Raw genomic sequence first — 20,293 nt, 5'->3', positions numbered from 1 at the left:
GCCAGATTTCCCGGCTGAACTTTTGCCTAAAAGGCCCAGCGTGATTGAAAAAAAAATAAAATCAAATCACGGGTGCTGGAGAGCGGACCAGGGCCCCCCCCAGGAAATAGGGCCCAGGGTTAATTCGCCTGGCAGTGAAAAACTGGCACCGTCTTTCCCGGCCGAGTCAGGCCGGCGCCAACGTCCCGCGGGTCCCGTCAGAGCTTTGCCTGCTCGGCGAGTTCTCTCTGCTCCTGTCTCCGGCTGAAACCGGCCCTTCCCTTCCTAGCGTCTCCCCGCTTTAGCCGTTCGGGGGGCTCTTCGGCCGCAGGACCCCAGCAGCGGTCGCACAAAGGGAGAGCTGCCCTGCGCCCTTGCTGCGGTTCCCCTTCAGGGACCCTTTGGGCCACAGCCTGGCCCGGGGGGACATACGTTGAGGGGGTCACCAACCCCCCGGGGAAGGATGAAAACCGGCCACGGGGCGAGCGGGGCAGAGTCGTGGGCACGCCCTGGGAGGGAGACAGAGCCCGGGCCTGGGGGAAGGCCAAGGGGAGTGTGGCACACGGGTCAGACCTTAGCACAAGCAGGCAAGCCCCAGCTAGGGGAACCCCGGGGCAGGCCGCCGGGCACGGGTACCTGGAGCAGACCGTTCCCACCGTGGCACAAGGAACGTGGCCTGAGGAGGGGAGTGGGGTCTAGTGGTTAGAACAGGGGGGTGAGGGGGCTGGGAGCCAGGACTCCTGGGTTCTCTCCCTGGCTCTGGGAGGGGAGTGGGGTCTAGTGAGTTAGAGGGGTGAGGGGGCTGGGAGCCAGGACACCTGGGTTCTCTCCCTGGCTCTGGGAGGGGAGTGGGGTCTAGTAGGTTAGAGGAGTGAGGGGGCTAGGAGCCAGGACACCTGGGTTCCCTCCCTGGTTGTGGGAGGGGACTAGGGTCTAGTGAGTTAGAAGGGTGAGGGGGCTGGGAGCCAGGACACCTGGGTTCTCTCCCTGGCTCTGGGAGGGGAGTGGGGTCTAGTAGGTTAGAGGAGTGAGGGGGCTAGGAGCCAGGACACCTGGGTTCCCTCCCTGGTTGTGGGAGGGGACTGGGGTCTAGTGAGTTAGAAGGGTGAGGGGGATGGGAGCCAGGACACCTGGGTTCCCTCCCTGGCTCTGGGAGGGGACTGGGGTCTAGTAGGTTAGAGGGGTGAGGGGGCTGGGAGCCAGGACACCTGGGTTCCCTCCCTGGTTCTGGGAGGGGACTGGGGTCTAGTGAGTTAGAGGGGTGAGGGGGGTGGGAGCCAGGACTCCTGGGTTCCCTCCCTGCCTCTGGGAGGGGAGTGGGGTCTAGTGAGTTAGAGGGGTGAGGGGGCTGGCAGCCAGGACTCCTGGGTTCCCTCCCTGGCTCTGGGAGGGGACTGGGGTCTAGTGAGTTAGAGGGGTGAGGGGGCTGGGAGCCAGGACACCTGGGTTCCCTCCCTGGTTCTGGGAGGGGACTGGGGTCTAGTGAGTTAGAGGGGAGAGGGGGCTGGGAGCCAGGACTCCTGGGTTCTCTCCCTGTCTCTGGGAAGGGAGTGGGTACTGGTGGATTAGAGCAGGGCGGGCTGGGAGCCAGGACTCCTGGGTTCTCTCCCCAGCTCTGGGAGGGAAGTGGGGGCTGGTGGTTAGAGCACAGACTGCAACCAGGTGGGCAATGGGGTTGGGGAGGCGCGTCAGGGGCTGCGGGCGGCACGGGGGACATGCCGCTCCCTGGGAACGGCCCACAAAGGAGGTCGCGGATCTCGCTGGGACGTTGCCGCCCGCTGGGGACAGCCGCGGCCGTGGTTTATTGTCCCGCCTTTTCGTACAAAAACACACCTTCCAAAAATAAATACTCCACCCTGCGCAGGGCCAGCCCCGGCCTCCCGGGGGCGCCCGCGGGCAGGGCAGGGGCCGGAGCAGGGCCCGGCTCGGCTGGGCCTGGCTCAGTCCGGGGGCCGAGGCCGGGCCAGCACGTCTGGTCCATCCCGCGCGGTGGCCGGCTCCGAGGGGCAGCCGGCGGTGGCTGGGAGCGTGGGGTCGAGGCGGGCTCGGGGCTCAGCCAGCGTTTTCGGCGCCCGCCTGGGGCCGGGCTGGCTGCCCGGCCTCCTCCTCCTCCATGGCCGTGTCCGGGCAGGGGGGGGCACCGCTGCCCTCCTCCATGGGCTCCAGCGTGGCACTCAGCTCCATGGCGTGCGGCTCCGTGTCGAAGAGGGGCGCCAGGCGGGGGGCTGGGTGACTGCCACAGTCCAGGCAGGCCTGGGGGGGGAAGAGCAGGAGAAGCGGGTCAGTGCGCCCGGGGCACCCCCTACCTGGCGGCTAGGGAGCTGGGTGGGTCCGGGCCCCCCTCACCGTGACGTTGATGGCCTTGGGCAGCAGCCCCTTCTTCACCCAAGGGTGCACCGCGGCCAGCTCCTTCTTCTGCTCCTCGGTGAAGCGCGGCTGGTGCTTCTGCATCTCCCGCAGCTTCTCCCGGTCGGCCTGGAGCACGGCGGCCGTGGGGCTGCGGGGCACAGAGCAGCGTCAAGGGGGGCGACCCGGCCCTGCCTCTCGTCTCAGCGCTGCCCCCTGCCTGCCATGCTCCCACATGCCCCCGCCAGCTCCCCCCTCACTCTGGCCCCGATCGCCAGCCTGGCCTGTGCCCCCCAGATCTGCTCCCCCTTGCCCCAATCCCCAGCCCCGCCTCTGCCCCCCAGATCTGCGCCCCCATCACCTCCGCCCCTCTCCCCGATCTCCAGCCCCACCGCTGTCCCCCAGACGTGCTCCCCAATCACTTCCCCCCTCACCCCGATGGCCAGCCCGGCCTCTGCCCCTCATATCTCTGCCGCCTCCCCCGATCCCCGTACCCCCTTGTTTGCTCCCTAGAGGGGCAGGCCCCCCAGGGCAGCTGCTCGATCCTCTCCCGCCCCCGCCCAGCCCTCCCGGCTGCGGGCCCAGGCCGGGGTCCCTGGCACTCACCGGGCGGGCAGCTGGTAGGTCATCATCACCTTCTCGTCCGTGTTGGCCATGAGCAGCCAGAGGGGGTCCTGCAGCACGTACTTGACGAACTGCTCGCCAGCCCCGCCCACGCCCCCGCCCACGCCCGGTGGCTGCCCCGCCCGCTCCGGCTCCGACGAGTCGATGCTGCCGAAGTACTTGCTGGTGTGGCTGCTCTTACTGCTGGCTGCACGGGGCCGGCGGGGGGGAGACACAGAGGGGAGGCAGGAGAGGAGGGCAAATCAGCACCAGAGCCAGGCAGAGAACCCAGGAGTCCTGGCTCCCAGCCCCCCCTGCTCTCACCCACCAGCCCCCACTCCCCTCCCAGAGCCGGGGAGAGAACCCAGGAGTCCTGGCTCCCAGCCCCCCCTGCTCTAACCACCAGCCCCCACTCGCCTCCCACAGCCGGGGAGAACCCAGGAGTCCTGACCGCCCCTGCTCTAACCACTAGCCCCCACTGCCCTCCAGGAGCTGGGGAGAGAACCCAGGAGTCCGGGCTCCCCCACCAAAGCCTCAAGCCCATCCCCTCCCAGCCTGTTGCTTACTGGTGCCGCAGGCTGAGGTGCTGCCCCCCCCGGAGCCGGAGCCCATGGAGCCGCTGCCCGAGGCGGCCGAGCCGGTCCCGGAGCGCGAGTCCTCCTGCAGCAACAGGTCCAGCAGGTCGCTGGAGCTGGACAGGGCGTCGTTGTTGGAGGAGTCCTGAGCTTCCACCTGCCGGGACAAGGGGCCGGAGGGGGAAGAGGGGAGATCAGGACTGACCTGGGGGGCTGCACACGCACCTCCCCCAACTCACACCCTCCCCAAAACACGGGGCTGGTGAGTGCCAGAGCTGGGGAGAGAACCCAGGAGTCCTGGCTCCCAGCCCCCCCTGCTCTAACCACTAGACCCCACTCCCCTCCCGGAGCCGGGAGAGAACCCAGGAGTCCTGGCTCCCAGCCCCGCCTGCTCTAACCACTAGAGCCCACTCCCCTCCCAGAGCCGGGGAGAGAACCCAGGAGTCCTGGCTCCCAGCCCCCCCTGCTCTAACCACTAGAGCCCACTCCCCTCCCAGAGCCGAGGAGAGAACCCAGGAGTCCCGGCTCCCAGCCCCGCCTGCTCTAACCACTAGAGCCCTCTCCCCTCCCGGAGCCGGGGAGAGAACCCAGGAGTCCCGGCTCCCAGCCCCCCTGCTCTAACCCACCAGCCCCCACTCCGCTCCCAGAGCCCAGGAGTCCTGTCTCCCAGCCCCCCACCCCCGGCTCTGACCTCCAGCCCCCACTCCTCTCCCAGAGCTGAGGAGAGAACCCAGGAGTCCTGGCTCCCAGCTCCCCCTGCTCTAACCACTAGACCCCACTCCCCTTCCCAGCGGGCGGCTCCTTACCAGGCAGGTTTCCTTCTGCGGGCCGAGCTCGCCGGCCCCCGGCGGCCCGCCGGCCCCACTGCTTCCCGGCCCGGGCTGGCCACCGGGCGCCTCCTGCCGCTCGGACACCTTGGGGGCCTCCTCCATCTGCAGCAGGTTGAGCTGGAGTGGGGAGCTGCAGCGGGAGTCGAAGGGGGGCGAGTGGGGCCGCTCGGGCGTGGTGGAGCGCGAGGCCTCAGGGGGGCCGAAGGGCTCCCCCCCGAAGGGGGCCGGGAAGTACGGCGGGGGCAGGACGTAGTTGGGCAGCATCAGGGCCACCACGGGGGCCACCAGAGGGGCGGGGAAGTGGGGGGGGGGCTCGGCGGGGGGCTGGCTGGGCGGGAAGACGGGCACCACGGCGGGGAAGGGCAGGGGGGGGGGCCGCGGGGGGCCAGGGGCCCGGGGGAGGCGGGGAGCCGGTGCTGTCGGACGCCTTGTGCTGCTTGACACGCTTGGCCTTGGATTTGCCACGCCGGCCGGCGCCCCGCCGCGGGCCGCGGTGCCCTGCCGGGAGAAGACAAGGCGGGGGGTTAGCGAAGGGGGCGGGGAGCCGGGCACGAGCTGCCCCTCACCCCCGGACGCAGCCCACCTGGCTCGGCACCCTGCCCGGCTGGCGAGTCGAAGACGTGGAGCTGGCTCAGCTCCTGGAAGCGGGTGAGGAAAGCCAGCTCCTCCTGCTGGGTGTGGACGGACAGCACCTCCTTGGTGAGCCCCACGCGGCGGTACTGCTCCCGGTCAGGGGGGGGGCGCGGCCCCGGGGCCCTCCTCCAGCATCGCTGTGTCTGGGGAAGAGACCAAGGGGGGGGGGAGGAGGGGTCAGCTGGGGGGGCCGCCGCAGACAGGGAGAAACAGCGACCAACAGCGAGCGAGCGGCAGAGCCGGGGATGGAACCCAGGAGTCCTGGCTCCCAGCCCATCCGCTCTAACCACCAGCCCCCAGGACCCTCCCAGAGCCAGGGATAGAACCCAGGAGTCCTGGCTCCCATCCCCCTCTAACCACCAGCCCCCAGGACCCTCCCAGAGCCAGGGATAGAAGCCAGGAGTCCTGGCTCCCATCCCCCTATAACCACTAGCCCCCACTCCCCTGCCAGAGCCAGGGGTAGAACCCAGGAGTCCTGGCTCCCAGCCCTTCCCCCTACCATGCCATCAGTACCCAGGGGAGGACCCTGTGCGGGGGCTCCCCGCAGCCGAGGGGCCGTTGCCAAGCAGCTGTGCTTTGTTTTTGGACCCCCCAGATCCCCCCCAGCCCAGCGGGGGCTTCGCCAGCAATTCGGCCGCCATCAAGGAAGGAAACAAAGGAGGGAAAAAGAGATGTCAGCTGGAGGCAAAAAAAAAAGAAAGAAAATCCACTGGGGGAGGGCCACGAATCCAGCAGCCGGCCCGGCCCCGGCCCCCCCCCAGGAGTCACCCACAGGGCTGTCCTGACGGCAGGCGTGGGGTAAGGGGGAAAAAGGCAAATTAAACCCAGCCCCCCCGCCTCTGAGAGCCGTGGAAGGAAGAGGTTACACGGGGGGGGAGAGGGGAGCAGAGGCTGCTGGGGAGATGACCCCCCCCCGAATATTACGCTGCTACTGAGACGTGGCGGAGATGGGGGGGCGGGGGGGCCCTGACGGCAGGGGGAGATCCGGGCGGCTCTCTGCCGCAGCCGGGGGGGCAGATCCAGCCAGCCGGAGTTGCCCAGCGCGGGGGGGCGGGCGGGGGGGGGCCGAGGGGCCGACGCGGCCCCGGGCCGGCCCCTCCCGTGCCCGATTCCAGGGCTGCCCCCTCCCGTACCCGATTCCGGGGCTTTCTTATCTCCCACGTGGACGATGGTACTGCTGAAGCTACACTGACTGGTGACGGACACCACGCTTTCGGCTTTGCTGGGCAAGGCCAGCGGGGCCAGCGGGGGTCCCACCGCCGCGGCGGGTTCCTCCTCCTCCCTCCTGGGCTGGCTCGGCTGCATTTCCTCCGCCGCATCTGTTCAAAGAGACAACGAGGGGTTAATGAGGGGAGCAGGGGCGGGGGGGCGCCACGGGCCCCGGGGAGGGCGAGAAATAAAACGAACCACCACCGAAAAAAAACCTTCCGGGGCCATTTTCCCCGGGGGTGGGGGGAAAACGGGGCCATGGTGCCGAACGGTGGCCCCAAATCATTTCGATTTCAAGGGCGTTTCGGTGTCGGGAGACGGCCAACTTTTCCACCAGCCCCGGCTTTAATGCGCCGAAGGGAGGGACGTCCGCAGCGCTGAAGGGAGGGACGTCCGCGGTGCCGAAACGTCTCCCCCGCTGGCTGAATTTCCCCTTCTCTGGCCCAGCAGGGGGAAAACCAGCTGGAGATCTCGGGCCGTTAGCAGCAGCTGCCCCCGGCCAGCACCAGGACCCCCCTCCATCGAGCCCCATCAGCAGCAACAGGGTAATATCCAGAGGGAGAGACAGGGCAGCAGGCGGGCCGGGGAGGGTGGGGGGCAACCGGGCAGGGGGGACGACACCTTTTGCCGAGCTGGCCGGCTCCCTGCCTGCCCTCTGTTTGTCGTCGTCGGAGTTGGAGGAGCCGGTGTAGGACGAAGAGCCGCATTTCCGCTTCACCCGGCTGGGGATGTTGCAGCTTTCCAGATACCTAAAAAAAAAGCCACAGGGACCAGGATTAGCGGGTTCAAGGGATCCTTATATAACCAGCCGCCCCGCCCCAGAGGTGGCCGCATCTCGGCGCCAGGCGAGGTGTCCCTGGGTAACCAGCTGCCCCGTCCCAGAGGTGGCCGCATCTCGGCACCGGGTCCCTGGGTAACCAGCCGTCCCTCCCCAGAGATGGCCGCATCTCGGCACCGGGCGCAGGGTCCCTGGGTAACAAGTCACCCCAGAGGTGCCTGCATCTCGGTGCCGGGTGACCCCCCAGTGCGGGGACCGGCTCTGTGATGGGGTCTCTGGTCCCTCCTCACCTGATGATCCCGTCCAGGCAGTTGATTTGCTGGTAGGAGTAACTGGAGGCCTCCTTCCTGCCCGACTCCTCGGAAGCCACCACATGGCCCGGGCCCCGCTGCACCTCACAAGGGGCCTCCCTGCCCGGCCCGCCACCATCCTGGGGTGTCTCCGGGCCTGCAACGAGGGGGGACCCGGTTCAGCTGGAGCGGCCCCCCACGCATCTCCCAAGCGACTGGGGGTGACCAAAGAGGGGCTGGTACCCAGGATGGCAAACCCGCCTCCCCCCGGCCGCAGGGGCCCCAGGGCTCTCACCTGCGCGGGGGGGCTTGGCAGCCGGCGGCTTGGCGCGGGACTCGATGAACACCTGCTGGCCCTGGTTCTTCACCATGTGCACGTCCTTGCAGAACTGCTGGAAGGTCATCTGCGGACAGGAGGTGGGGTCAGGGCAGCGGGAAGGGGGCCCTCCTCCCAGTCTCCCCCATGCTCCCCCCCTCTTTCACCACTAGCCCCCACTCCCCTCCCAGAGCCAGGGAGAGAACCCAGACATCCTGGCTCCCAGCCCCCGCTGCCCTCCCAGAGCCAGGGAGAAAACTCAGGAGTCCTGGCTCCCAGCCCTCCCCGCTCTCACCACTAGCCCCCACTCCCCTCCCAGAGCCGAGGAGAGAACCCAGGCGTCCTGGCTCCCAGCCCCCACTGCTCTAACCACCAGCCTCCACTCCCGTCCCAGAGCCAGGAAGAGAATCCAGGAGTCCTGGCTCCCAGCCCTCCAGCTCTAACCGCTAGCCCCCACTCCCCTCCCAGAGCCGGGGCTCTTACCGGCCGCTGGGCCTGCGTCTCCTCGGCGGGGAGGCCGTTGCTGTCGCTGGAGGAGGCCGCGCTCAGGAACTGCTCGTGGGACGCGTTGCTGGCCATGCTGCAGAGCCCCACGGAGCCATTGCTGTGCACAGGCTGCGGGGGGGTGGGAGGGAGGCAGAGGGGGGGTTAGCAGCCGGAGGGAGGCATCTCGGGGTGGGGGGGCTAAGGAGGGAGCGTGGCCCACCTGGAGAAGCAGCCGGTGGATCTGCTCCGAGAGCTCCTGGATGTCGGGCTCCAGCGGCCGCATCTTGAGCGCCTTGGGGGCCGTGAAGACGTCTTCGTTGAGGGGACCCCTGCGCGGTGCGGGAGGAGAGAAGGGTCAGGGCGAGGCTGGGTGGCCCCCAGAACCGCGAGCCGGCCGGAGATCCTCGGAGGCGGGGGGCCTCCCCCCGCCCCACCAGGCAGGGCCCGGTACTCACGTGCGCACTTTGTGGCGCCCCATGACGAAGGAGACCTTGCGGCTCCAGGGGTTGACGAAGCTGGACCAGCTGGTGTCGATGGTGACGTACTCGCCGTTGCGGGTGCAGAAACGGAGCGGGGAGTGGTCGAAGGGCTGCCCGCCGTACTGGAGAACTGGGGGGGGTAAAAGGAGGAAGAGGGATCAGTGTCTGAGATACACACACCCCATTCCCCTCCCAGAGCTGGGGAGATCACACGGGAGTCCTGGCTCCCAGCCCCCCCCGCTCTAACCACTAGACCCCACTCCCCTCCCAGAGCTGGGGAGAGAACCCGGGAGTCCTGGCTCCCAGCCCGCCCTGCTCTAACAACTACACCCCACTCCCTTCCCAGAACCAGGGAGAGAACCCAGGAGTCCTGGCTCCCAGTCCCTTCTGCCCGTGGCCTCTCCAATGCAAGGAACTCACTAAGCAAGACACGGCCAGAGGATGCCAGTCGGTGAAAACCCCCCAAGGCCAGGCTGATCTGGGGCGGGGGCAGGGGATTCCAGCCCACCCGGGAGCTGAGCTCGGACGTTTCAAAGGAAGGTGGAAAAAAAAATCCCAGAACAGATTTTGCCAGTTGCCCGTGGGGAGGAATCTCCCTTCCTGACCCCAACAGGCTCCAGGCTGAAGCCCTGAAGCATGAGAGTGGATTAGAGTCAGCATCTGAACGGGGAGCTGCAAATGACGCTCACCCTTTGGTTCTTCCCCCCAGGCACCCTTGGGATCCCCCCTTTCCCACTCAGACACCCCCAGGGCCCCCCCCCACTCACTTTTTTTGTGGATGGCCAGCATGAGCGGCCTGTCCTCCGGGTGCAGGTAGAAGAGGACGGGCGTGCCAATCAGGTCCTGGGGGAGGTAACCCAGCAAGGGGGCAGCCCTGGGAAATCAGACGGGCACCGTGAGCTGGCGTCCCGGGGCGGGCCCCGCCGCCCACCAAGGTCCCGGCCTCGACAGGACCCGCAGCCCAGCTACAGAGAAGGTTGACCCAAAGCGACAGGCGGTTGGGGGCGGCGCTGGCCCGCAGGGGACCCTTCAAGCTTCGCGGGGGTGCTGGATCCAGTGCTGGGGGGCAGCCCGGATACACAGAAGGGGTCTCCCCCGCCCATCCCGGGCTTGGCCAACCTGCTTACCTCTCGTCCACGTCCTGGAACAAGCAGCCGGGGGTGTGCCTGGTGGTGAAGATCCGCTTATCGGTCGGGATCCGGGGAGCTGGGGCGGGGAAGAGACGCAGGCTGGGGTTAGGATACAGGCTGGGGGGCACAGGGAGGGGCCGAGGGGCTCTCCCTTGGCCTGTCCGCCCCCCAGCCCTGTTCCCCCGCCCCAGCTCACCTTCGTATCCCGAGTGGATGCGCTCGGCGATGAACAGGCAGCAGGGCTGGCCCTCGGCGCTGTCCGAGGGGCGCACCTTGGCCAGGTAGGGGGTGAGCCGGAAGGGGGAGTAAGACAGCTCCCGCCCACGGGCGCGGCCTCCGCTGAGAAACAAACGCCTGCAATAAGACCAGAGGCCAGAGGAGACCGGGACCAACCAGCAACGACAACCGCAGGACCCCTCTGCCCCAGCCCCCCGGCACTGGGGGGCCGCCCGTCCCAGCCCCAGATCCCCTCCTCCCGGGCACGACTGGGAACATGGCATGTGGGGTCCCCTTCCCCACCCCAGATCCCACTCTCCCGGAAGCGGCTGGGAACATGGGGCATGGGGTCCCCGCCCCAGATCCCCTAGGCACTGCTGGGAACACGGGGTGTGGGGTTCCCTTCCCTCCAGATCCCCCAGCTTCCAGGGAGCTGCTGTGAGCACGGGGTGCCCTGCCTCTCCCGATGGCACTGCCCATGCTGAAGGGAGCGAGTGGGAAGAGGGGGCGCAGACAGGATCAGCTCGGCGTCCCCAAACAGAGGGGAGCTTGGGGCGGGAGCAAGCCTGGGCCCAAGCAGACGGATCCGGGGCCCGCTGAGATATTCCTCCCCGTTCACCAACTTGAGGAGCTCCCGTCTCGCAGCCTGGAAAGGCTGGGATGTGGGGCACAAGGCCACGGGGGCCCGGCGCGGCAGAGGGCGAAGGGGAGCTGGCTGGGGTCTGCCGCGTGGGATCTGAACGCCGGGCACGACCCAGCCCCCAGGGGCCCCCCCAGCGCTGCACCCCCTCACCCCGTCCGAGGCGCCACCCGGCCTGCTGCAGGTGGAACTCACCTGATCCGGCAGAAGACCGATTTCTCTTGGGTGTAGCCCACGGCGGCCGCAGCTGGGGACAAAGACCGAAGGGCAGGGGGTTAGCGGGGGCTGGGAAGGCTCTATGTGCCCCTCCCAGAGCTGGGGGGGAGAACCCAGAAGTCCTGGCTCCCAGCCCCCTGCTCTAACCACTAGACCCCATGCCCCTTCCAGAACAGAACACAGGAGTCCTGGCTCCCAGCCCCCTGCTCCAACCACTGGACCCCACGCCCCTCCCAGAGCTGGGGAGAGAACCCAGGAGTCCTGGCTCCCAGCCCCCCTGCTCTAACCACTAGACCCCATGCCCCTTCCAGAACAGAACCCAGGAGTCCTGGCTCCCAGCCCCCTGCTCTAACCACTAGACCCCATGCCCCTTCCAGAACAGAACCCAGGAGTCCTGGCTCCCAGCCCCCTGCTCTAACCACTAGACCCCATGCTCCTTCCAGAACAGAACCCAGGAGTCCTGGCTCCCAGCCCCCTGCTCCAACCACTGGACCCCACGCCCCTCCCAGAGCTGGGGAGAGAACCCAGGAGTCCTGGCTCCCAGCCCCCCTGCTTTAACCACTGGACCCCAGATGGGCATCTGAGAAGACCCTGGCCCCGGATCCCACCCCCCACCCCGCCCCGGTCCCAGGCACTCACTGGCCGAGGTGCAGGCGCTCCAGGAGGGCAGGTGGTAGGGGGCGGTGGAGGCGTAGAAGATGCTGACGTCCTGGGGGGCCAGGAACTCGGCGAAGGTGGCCCCCTTGAAGACCTCCCTCTTGCAATGCAGGACGAGGGCCGCCTGGTCCGAGATGTACAGGATCTTGCCGGTGACAAAGGAGACGGCCACGGCGAACGTGTCCTGCGGGGAGAGGGGGCAGTTGGGAGGCAGGGCGGGGCAGCAGGCGCGGGCTGGGGGGGAGACGGACAGGGCTTGCAGGGCCGGGGGGGGGGGGGGGGGGATCCCGGGAGCCGGGGCCCCCGCGGGGGGCACTCACGGGGTTCTTGCGGGTGTACTCGGAGGTCATGCCCTCCAGCTCGGCGACGGTGTAACTGGCCACATCCAGGTGGCAGGGCTGGCTCTCGTCGAGGGTCCACTGCTGGTAATAGTCATGGCTGGCTGCGGGGGGGGAGCAGAGAGCCCGTCAGCGCTGGGCACGCGGGCACCCCCTGCCTGCCACGGCCGGGCACGGCTTGGCCGGCCCTGCCCAGCAGCCTCCATGATGCAACACCGCGGGTGGGCGGGTCCCTTTGGGATCTCGCCCCCCCCCCCCCCGCCCCCAGCCCGCCGCGCCCCCTACCTTGGACCCGTTTGACGCAGGACAGCGCGTACTGCAGGGTGGCCAAGGTGCCCGACTGGCCCTTGCCGCGTTTCTCCGAGGGCAGCCGGATCTTCATCTCCTTCAGCGCCTTCATCAGCTCCTTCTGGGTCTTCACCCGCGCGGACTGCTCGCTGCTGCAGGGGGGATGGGGGGGGCGGTGAGCCACCGGCCCAAGCCCCCCACCACCAGCACCGCCAGGGGCAAAGGGCGGTGCCCAACACCCCCCCGCTGGGGGGTAGCCGCACACCACCCGGCCGCAGGGAGGGGGAAGGAGTTGCCCACGGTCACATTGTGAGACCGTGGCTGACCCAGGAAGAGAACCCAGGAGTCCCGGCTCCCAGCCCCCCACCCCCATACTAACCCACCACCCCCCACCCCCCTCCCAGAGGCAGGGAGAGAACCCAGGAGTCCTGGCTCCCAGCCCCCCACCCCCCTCCCAGAGGCAGGGAGAGAACCCAGGAGTCCTGGCTCCCAGCCCCCACCCCCCTCCCAGAGGCAGGGAGAGAACCCAGGCAACCTGGCTCCCAGCCCTCACCCCCCTCCCAGAGCTAGGGAGAGAACCCAGGAGTCCTGGCTCCCAGCCCCCCACCCCCCTCCCAGAGCTAGGGAGAGAACCCAGGCAACCTGGCTCCCAGCCCCCACCCCCCTCCCAGAGGCAGGGAGAGAACCCAGGCATCCTGGCTCCCAGCCCCCACCTCCCGCCTACCTGCAGCCGCTGGTGGAGGGGTTGTCCTGCTCGGAGCTGGTGCTCAGCAAGCTGTAGGCGATGGAGCTGGTGGGGGGCGACGGGCTCTGGGAGTTGGTGCTGCGAGGGGGTGGGAGGGGGAGGGAGAGAGACGGGGGCTGTTCAGAACCGTGGCCCCGCTGCCTGGCGGGAACGGCACGAGGGGGGCCCGGCGTCCTCCGCAACGTGGGGGGGTCCCGAGGCAGACCCGGAGGGGCCGCCGCTCTTTTCAGGGGGGGGGGGGAGGGGGAATCAGAGCTAGCAACCCAGGCCCCCATGGGCACCCCTTCCCCCCCAAAATGCCAGGCACAAATGGGCAGAGGAGCCCCTCCCCCCATTCCCAGGCTGGGGGGGCACAGACCACGCCCATCACCTAGGTCACCCTGACCTGCCTTCTAGACACCCCACCATCCCCACTCCCTCCTCTTCCCGGGACGGATCCCCCAGCTCCCACCCTACGCCAGCGTGTCACACCACACCAGCCCTGTCTCTGCCCCCGGACGCCAGGGTCCCCAAACATGGCAAGGCGTGCGGCAGCTGGCCCATGCCCCCGGATGCTGGGGTCCGCGAACCGGCCCGCGCCTCTCCATGCCCCCGGACGCCAGGGTCCGCCAGCCGGTCCACGCCCCTCCATGCCCCCGGACACCAAGGTCCACAAACATGGCGAAGTGTGCCGGCAGCTGGCCCATGCCCCCGGATGCTGGGGTCCGCGAACCGGCCCGCGCCCCTCCATGTCCCCGGACGCCAGGGTCCACAAACGTGGCGTGGCCTGCCGGCTGCTAGCCCATTACCCTGGACGCCGGGGTCCGCCAGCCGGCCTGAGCCCCTCCGTGCCCCCAGGGTCCGCGAACCGGCCCGCACTGCTCCATGGCCCCGGACGCCAGGGTCCGCCAGCTGGCTCACGCCCCTCCATGGCCCCGGACGCCAGGGTCTGCCAGCCGGCCCATGCCCCTCCATGGCCCCGGACGCCAGGGTCCACAAACGTGGCGAGGCGTGCCGGCAGCTAGCCCATGCCTCTGGACGCCGGGGTCCGCCAGCCGGCCTGCACCCCTCCGTGCCCCCGGGGTCCGCGAACCGGCCCGCGCCCCTCCGTGGCCCCGGACGCCGGGGTCCGCGCCCCTCCCCCCGCGTTACCTCTTGCTGCTCTCGGTGGTCTCCAGCAGGGCCGAGTCCTTGCCGTTCCCGCTGCTGCTGCAGTCGCTCCGCAGGGAGTCCCGGCCGTGCGACTCGTTGCCGCTGGACCCGTTGCTGTTGGCATCCATGTCGTCGGTGGCCCGGCCCTGGGGCTCGGCCCCTCGCTGGGCCCGGGTCCGCCGGGGGGCTCCGGAGTTGGCCCCAATCACGCTCGCCCCCTCGAAGGGCGTCTGGCCCGGCTCGCAGCTGGCACTCATGATCGGGGAGGACCCGGGGACATCACCCGGCCCGCGGGGAGGCGCAGGGGTCGGGGCAGGAGACGGATCCGGTCGGAGAAGTCGTAGGCTGTACCTGTGAGAGCAGAGGGGGGCAGGTGGTTAGAGGCACCGGGCCCCCCACCGACTCATAGATCCTGCCAACACCAAGAGGCTGCGGGGGGAACCCCCCCCACCCTGGGGCACTTCCCCGCACCGGCTCCTGGGGGATTGATCGACTTCGACACACACCCTTCCTCTGCCACCCCCTGGCTCTTAACCCTAAATTCACCCCCCATTTCCTGAGCCCAGCCAGCCCTGGCAAACACCCCCCGCCCCCGAGGCACGGTGGATGAAAGGAACTCTCCATCACACCCCATGGCACACGGATAGGCAGGGTTATTACTCACCAAAAATACACTGCTAAGGGACAAACGCTGCCCAGAGCCCGGGAGAGAACCCAGGAGTCCTGCCTCCCAGCCCCACTGTTCTAACCCACCAGCCCCCACTCCCCTCCCAGAGCCAGGAAGAGAACCCAGGAGTCCTGGCTTCCAGCACCCCCCCCCGCTCTAACCACTAGACCCCACTCCCCTCCCAGAGCTGGAGAGAAAACCCAGGAGTCCTGGCTCCCAGCACCCCCCGCTCTAACCACTAGACCCCACTCCCCTCCCAGAGCTGGAGAGAAAACCCAGGAGTCCTGGCTCCCAGCACCCCCCACTCTAACCACTAGACCCCACTCCCCTCCCAGAGCTGGAGAGAGAACCCAGGAGTCCTGGCTCCCAGCACCCCCCCGCTCTAACCACTAGACCCCACTCCCCTCCCAGAGCCGGGGAGAGAACCCAGGAGTCCTGGCTCCCAGTCCTCCCTGCTCTAACCACCAGCCCCCACTCCCCTCCCAGAGCCGGGGAGAGAACCCAGGAGTCCTGGCTCCCAGCACCCCCCCCGCTCTAACCACTAGACCCCACTCCCCTCCCAGAGCCGGGGAGAGAACCCAGGAGTCCTGGCTCATAGTCCACGCCTCCTCTCCCCTGCATCACTTCCGACAGCCAGGCCAGAACCCCTGGGTGTCGTTTGGACGCAGCCCGGAGGTCCGGGCGCCGAGCCCCACCCCAGATGTCGGCCCCTTTCTCCCGAGCCCATGGGGCCCACGGCAGCCCAGCGAGCGCTTAGCCCAGCGAGCCGCCGTGGGTCTATTTCAGGGCCCCAAGCCGGCCTATTCTTAGCGCGGCTGTTTGCTCTCAGCCTGATTGGGGCCACGAGGCGCTTGATGCTCAGCCGGGAAGCTCTTCGCCACCTGGCTATATTTAGCCCCCGTCCGAGGGGCGGGGGGAGCCGGGCCGATCTGGGCCGGAGCCAAAGGGTTTGTACACAGAGAGTCGGCAAAGACGCCGCGGAACGACCCGGAGCCGCCCCTTCCGCGGCCGCAGGGACCCCCGAGAGCCCCACGAAGGCGCGCCCATTTCACATCGCCTCCTCCGCTTTAGCGCCCAGCCAGGGCCCGAGCACCGCGGGCCACGTTGCCCTGGCAACGAGAGGCAGCGATGGGGGAAGTCAAGCGCGGTTACCAGAGAAACTGGGAATTGGGCTCTCGGGTCCTGACAGATACATACACCAACAAATGGATTTTTTTTTTTTAAATGCTTCTTTGGACAGACAGACACTGGGGATGGACGAATGGACAGACGCTTTTACTGCTGGACACCCAGATCTTCTGGGTGCGAAAAGCAAGGGACCTGATCCCACAGTTAACGGAACCGAACGAAAGGTGTGGACCACCTCAACTCCTCACCGTGACCGTGATGAGCTGTGTGGGTGCTCAGCCGTTTTGGAAAGGGGAGCCTTTATATTTAAGGGGCGTCACCACAGCTTTGAGGAGCCTCACTTTACGAGCCCAGCTTCGCCGAAAACTTTACACCGATTCGGCTGACCAAGTGCTTGCCTACACCCCAACTGGCAGAGAAGGAGCTCAGTCCGTTTAGATGCACACCTTTAATGACTTGGGTGAAAGTCTGTATGTGGCCGCTTATTCTGGAGTAAGAACACCCTGTTCAGATTTCGTTTACACTAGCAATGGAGTGAATTCAAATCAGACCAGGGCGCTCTTACTCCAGATTAAGGACTCAGATACACACCAAAGATGTATTGTTTTAACCACCCCAGAACTGTTCTGATTCGGATATCCTTTAATGCTCCCAATTGATTGGAACTGGAATATAGTGTGTCCACACGGCATTGTGGGTTTGTGAAATTAAGATGTTTTAAAGACAATAATAATCACACCTTGATTCAATAGCCCTGAATCAATAATAAGAGAGAAAATAACAGCTCAGAGTTGGCCCTGGGGGCTGGAAAAAAAAAAATCTACCTTTTCTAAAGACAACACTAAACCTATCACTTGCCAGGATTACACACAAACACGCACACACACACACACACACACACACACACAGAGAAACAGGCAACAGCTGCAAACACACGGAGAAATGGGTACAGACACACACAGCAGGAGAAAAACACAATAGCCCCCCCCACACACACACACACACAAACAGGCAACAGCTGCAAACACACGGAGAAATGGGTACAGACACACACAGCAGGAGAAAAACACAATAGCCCCCCCCCACACACACACACACTTATTTAGCAGGGAAAGACATTCCTAAGCAAGCGAGCCCTGACCTGGCTGCATCTGCAACCCAGATACAACTGCCGCGAAGGGGCTGTGAGTGTCTACACCAGAACCTTGCATCCATTTAATTTAAGGGGAGAGATTTTAAACCGATTGACACTGGTGCAAAGGGCTGCGTGGACACTTTTACGGCTTTCGTTGGGCTTATCGTGGGTAGCTACTTGAAACCAACAATAAGCCAACCCCAATCCGAAACAGCCCCCACCCTGGGGTTCGCACCAGCTGGACTCAATTGGTTTAAAAACCCGATTTAAGTGGAACCAGCGGCAAAGCCTAAATACAAACCGAAAGGGGTCGGGGGGAGGGAAATGACTGGTGTTTCCCCGCAGAGAGAAAGTAAATTTCAGCTCCTGCCTGTCTGATAAGCTCAGGAAAGAAGGAGTCAAAAAACACAGACCCGCTTGCACAGCTGACTAGATTTTAAACACGACTTTAGAGAGCCGCCTCCAAAACACATCAAGTCACCCACGACCCCGTCCCGAGCTTCAATTCCCGCCCCCTCCCCAAGTTACAGCTCTTGCATCCTTTTCCCTGTGTTGTTTACTAACACATTTGCTAAAGCGCACCCGACAAACCAGCCACCCCTCTCTCCAAAGTGGGCGCCCGCCTATCCCGCACCAGCTTCCCACCCCCTGACCTGGCTGCATTGCAAAACCTCGCCCTACCAAAAAAAAAAAAATTATATACACACAGCTTCCCGGGGCCAATTAGTATGCCAGTGACAAAGGCCAAGGGCAGGGAAACAGTCGGCTGGCACACCCTGCCTTGGAAAGCGGGACAGTGGGAACGACCGCTCCCTTTGCGGAGAGAACATTTTGTGCTGGCAGAACAAATCCCCGTGCGTCAGCTCCGGGGAGGAGCCCGCAGCCCTAGATCTGACGGGCTGCGGAGGGGGAGGGAAGGTGGTGAGAACCGGGAAGAGCCCAGAGCCGTCAAAGGGGGCAAATGCATAGAAATCTGGGAGGGCGGGGATGGGGGGATTTCACACTCACAGTGACAGCGGGGAGTCTCTGGTGACTTTGGTGCTGCAAACCTCACCACGGCCGGCCGGTTCCTCCTGGCTGCCCAGGGCTCCAGGGTGCATCCTCCATAGCCGGGCGCCCCCGAACTGCCACCAGCACCCGGCGGCTCTGGCAGAGACGCTGTCCCCAATTGTGTAACACCCGGCGGCCTCGGCATTGGCCGGCCGCCGGGTGATGTCAGCGCCGTGTTACACATGCCCGCACGTGGACCGTGGTGCTGTCACCCCAGGTTCCGGGGCGGCACTCATTGGCTGAGCGGGCCGACCAATGGGAGCCAGGCCTGCTCGCATAATCAGCCAGCGAAAGCATCAACAAACCTCATGCCAGCTGCTGGCAGGGCATCAAAAAAAAAAAAAAAAAAAAAAAAAAATCAGATCAGGGGGAAAAACAGAGCCAAGCAGGATGTGCCAGGATTTTTGCTGTAAGGCCCTACAGGGCTGGTAACGAGGCAGATCTGGGGGGGTTCCCGGGCCAGGACAACTGGAGATTTCCCAAATTTCCACAAACTGCGGGGCGGGAAGACCCACAATTCAATCCAAAAATCTCACCCGGATCCTTTCTAACCCTTTCACCCGAGGTCCTTAAAAACCCACCCTGGATCCATCACCCGGCCCCTACAAAAACAAAACCCCATTCCAGAGACGCCCGCTCAAACGGCTCGCTCACGGTCACCGGCTGCCCCAGGCCCGTCGCTTCCCGATGTTCCCCAAAGAGACGAGAACTGAGATGCAGAGATCACGGGAGGCAGATGCAAGGGGGGGGTTGGACCCAGCCCACAAGATCATGCTGGTGAAGTCTTTTCACATCCCCGGCCTTAGCTGCTCACAATAAGAAAGGGGACAGGGATGGGGCAGGACCCAACTATTTGTTCAGGGTTTGTACAGCTCCGAGCGCATCTGGGGCAGTCAATAGGCAGACTGCAGGCCAAAGCCAGACGGCCAGATGCCAGGACCAAAGAGACACAGACGGCACCGGGAAGGTGGGAAAGCCATTCAGTAGCGAGCAGCAGGCAGGAGCATGGCCTTGGTAAATATTATTTATTTCAGCAGATAAGAGATCCCCGAACAAGAGGCACAGAGGAAACACAGCCTGAGCACGGAGGCAAAGGCGTGTGCAGCCGCGAGGGGCGAAAATATTGACTCTGGCCCACGCAGGCTGATAAGGCGTCCCCTCCGAAGCGGCCTGCTGATAAATATTTGCGTTGTCGGCAAATACGAGGAAAGAGGAGCATTCAGCCGGGCGCCCCAGAGCAAACCCTCTGCTCCTGGCACAGCCCAGAGAGTTGAGTCTGCAAACCCAAACCCCACCAGGGCCAGAAACGGAGCCGCCGAGAGATCTCGCTTGTCTGGTCCCCACAGTACACGACCGCCTCCCGGTCTTTCATGCATTTATCCTGGCAACCCCCCGGGAGGCAGGGCGATCACCCCCGTTTTATAATTGGGGAAACTGAGGCACAGACCAGCAGCACAGATTTGAAGCCCCTGGGCCCTGTCCCCCAATCTCGCCAAGCATCCCGTTCTCTAACCGCATGCTCTGCGGGACAGGGACTGGCTGCCCCGAGGCCTCGAGACACTGCAAACCAGCACTGCGGCGGGGGGAGGGCGGGGACCGTTTTGCTACGCTACCACTCCTGCCTGTTTCCTCACTGCACCACGGAAAAGGCACGCAGCCAGCCTCAGTTTCCCTTGCAGACAGCTCTGAGGCCAAAGGCCTGGCACCCCCGGGAGTTGGACAGGGCCCTTTTTGCTGCGGATGGGAGGCCCGGGTCCCCCACCTCAGTCCTCATCACGAAAACCGGAGCCCTGCTGGATTCACACCCGCGCTCCCCTCCACTCAGCCGCAGCGAGAGGCGCCCGCAGGTCAGGAGAGGCCCCCTCCCCGCCAGCTACATTGTTTCCTGCCGCCTGGAGACACCTCACTCATCTGCAGGCCCATTCTCCCGCCACCCCCGCCGGCCCTTTGATGCAGGGCTCTGGAGAGTGGCGGCCCCCTGACCTCGCCCACTCAGGGGAAGTGCCGTGTTCCTGCCAGGGGTTAATTAGACAGGGTGGGCGAGGGGATGACACAGCCGGAAGGGAAAGAATGCTCTGAGGAGTTCACTGCTCCCCCTCCCAGAGCCAGGGAGAGAACCCAGGCGTCCTGGCTCCCAGCCCCCACTGCTCTAACCACTAGACCCCACTCCCCTCCCAGAGCCGGGGAGAGAACCCAGGCGTCCTGGCTCCCAGCCCCCACCGCTCTAACCACTAGACCCCACTCCCCTCCCAGAGCCAGGGAGAGAACCCAGGCGTCCTGGCTCCCAGCCCCCACTGCTCTAACCACTAGACCCCGCTCCCCTCCCAGAGCCAGGGAGAGAACCCAGGCATCCTGGCTCCTAACCCCCACACCTTCTAACCACTAGGCCCACCGCCTGGGGCGGAGCCACACACCCTGCGTCTCCTGC

The 20,293-nt window shown here is 65.9% G+C and overlaps 1 protein-coding gene across 1 annotated transcript; it reads right to left on the bottom strand.

Annotated features, from left to right (window-relative positions):
* Positions 1–1,736: 1,736 nt before the first annotated feature.
* On the bottom strand, positions 1,737–19,951 carry PER1 (period circadian regulator 1). The gene is given in 25 exon segments (XM_037887604.2): positions 1,737–2,232; positions 2,326–2,476; positions 2,932–3,136; positions 3,495–3,660; positions 4,310–4,714; positions 4,716–4,831; positions 4,917–5,079; positions 5,081–5,109; positions 6,100–6,285; positions 6,797–6,924; positions 7,244–7,400; positions 7,539–7,647; positions 8,043–8,174; positions 8,266–8,374; positions 8,501–8,654; positions 9,292–9,398; positions 9,652–9,730; positions 9,851–9,993; positions 10,706–10,757; positions 11,366–11,567; positions 11,704–11,825; positions 12,007–12,161; positions 12,734–12,832; positions 13,886–14,236; positions 17,824–19,951. Coding segments are annotated over 25 exon segments (3,813 nt in total). The 5' UTR covers positions 17,916–19,951; the 3' UTR covers positions 1,737–2,031.
* Positions 19,952–20,293: the final 342 nt, after the last annotated feature.

The sequence above is a fragment of the Chelonia mydas genome, chromosome 28, assembly GCF_015237465.2.
Source record: "Chelonia mydas isolate rCheMyd1 chromosome 28, rCheMyd1.pri.v2, whole genome shotgun sequence".
NCBI classification, from domain to species: Eukaryota; Metazoa; Chordata; order Testudines; family Cheloniidae; genus Chelonia; species Chelonia mydas.
Note: the sequence above shows the minus strand (reverse complement) of the source record. Positions and strands in the feature narration are given on the sequence as shown.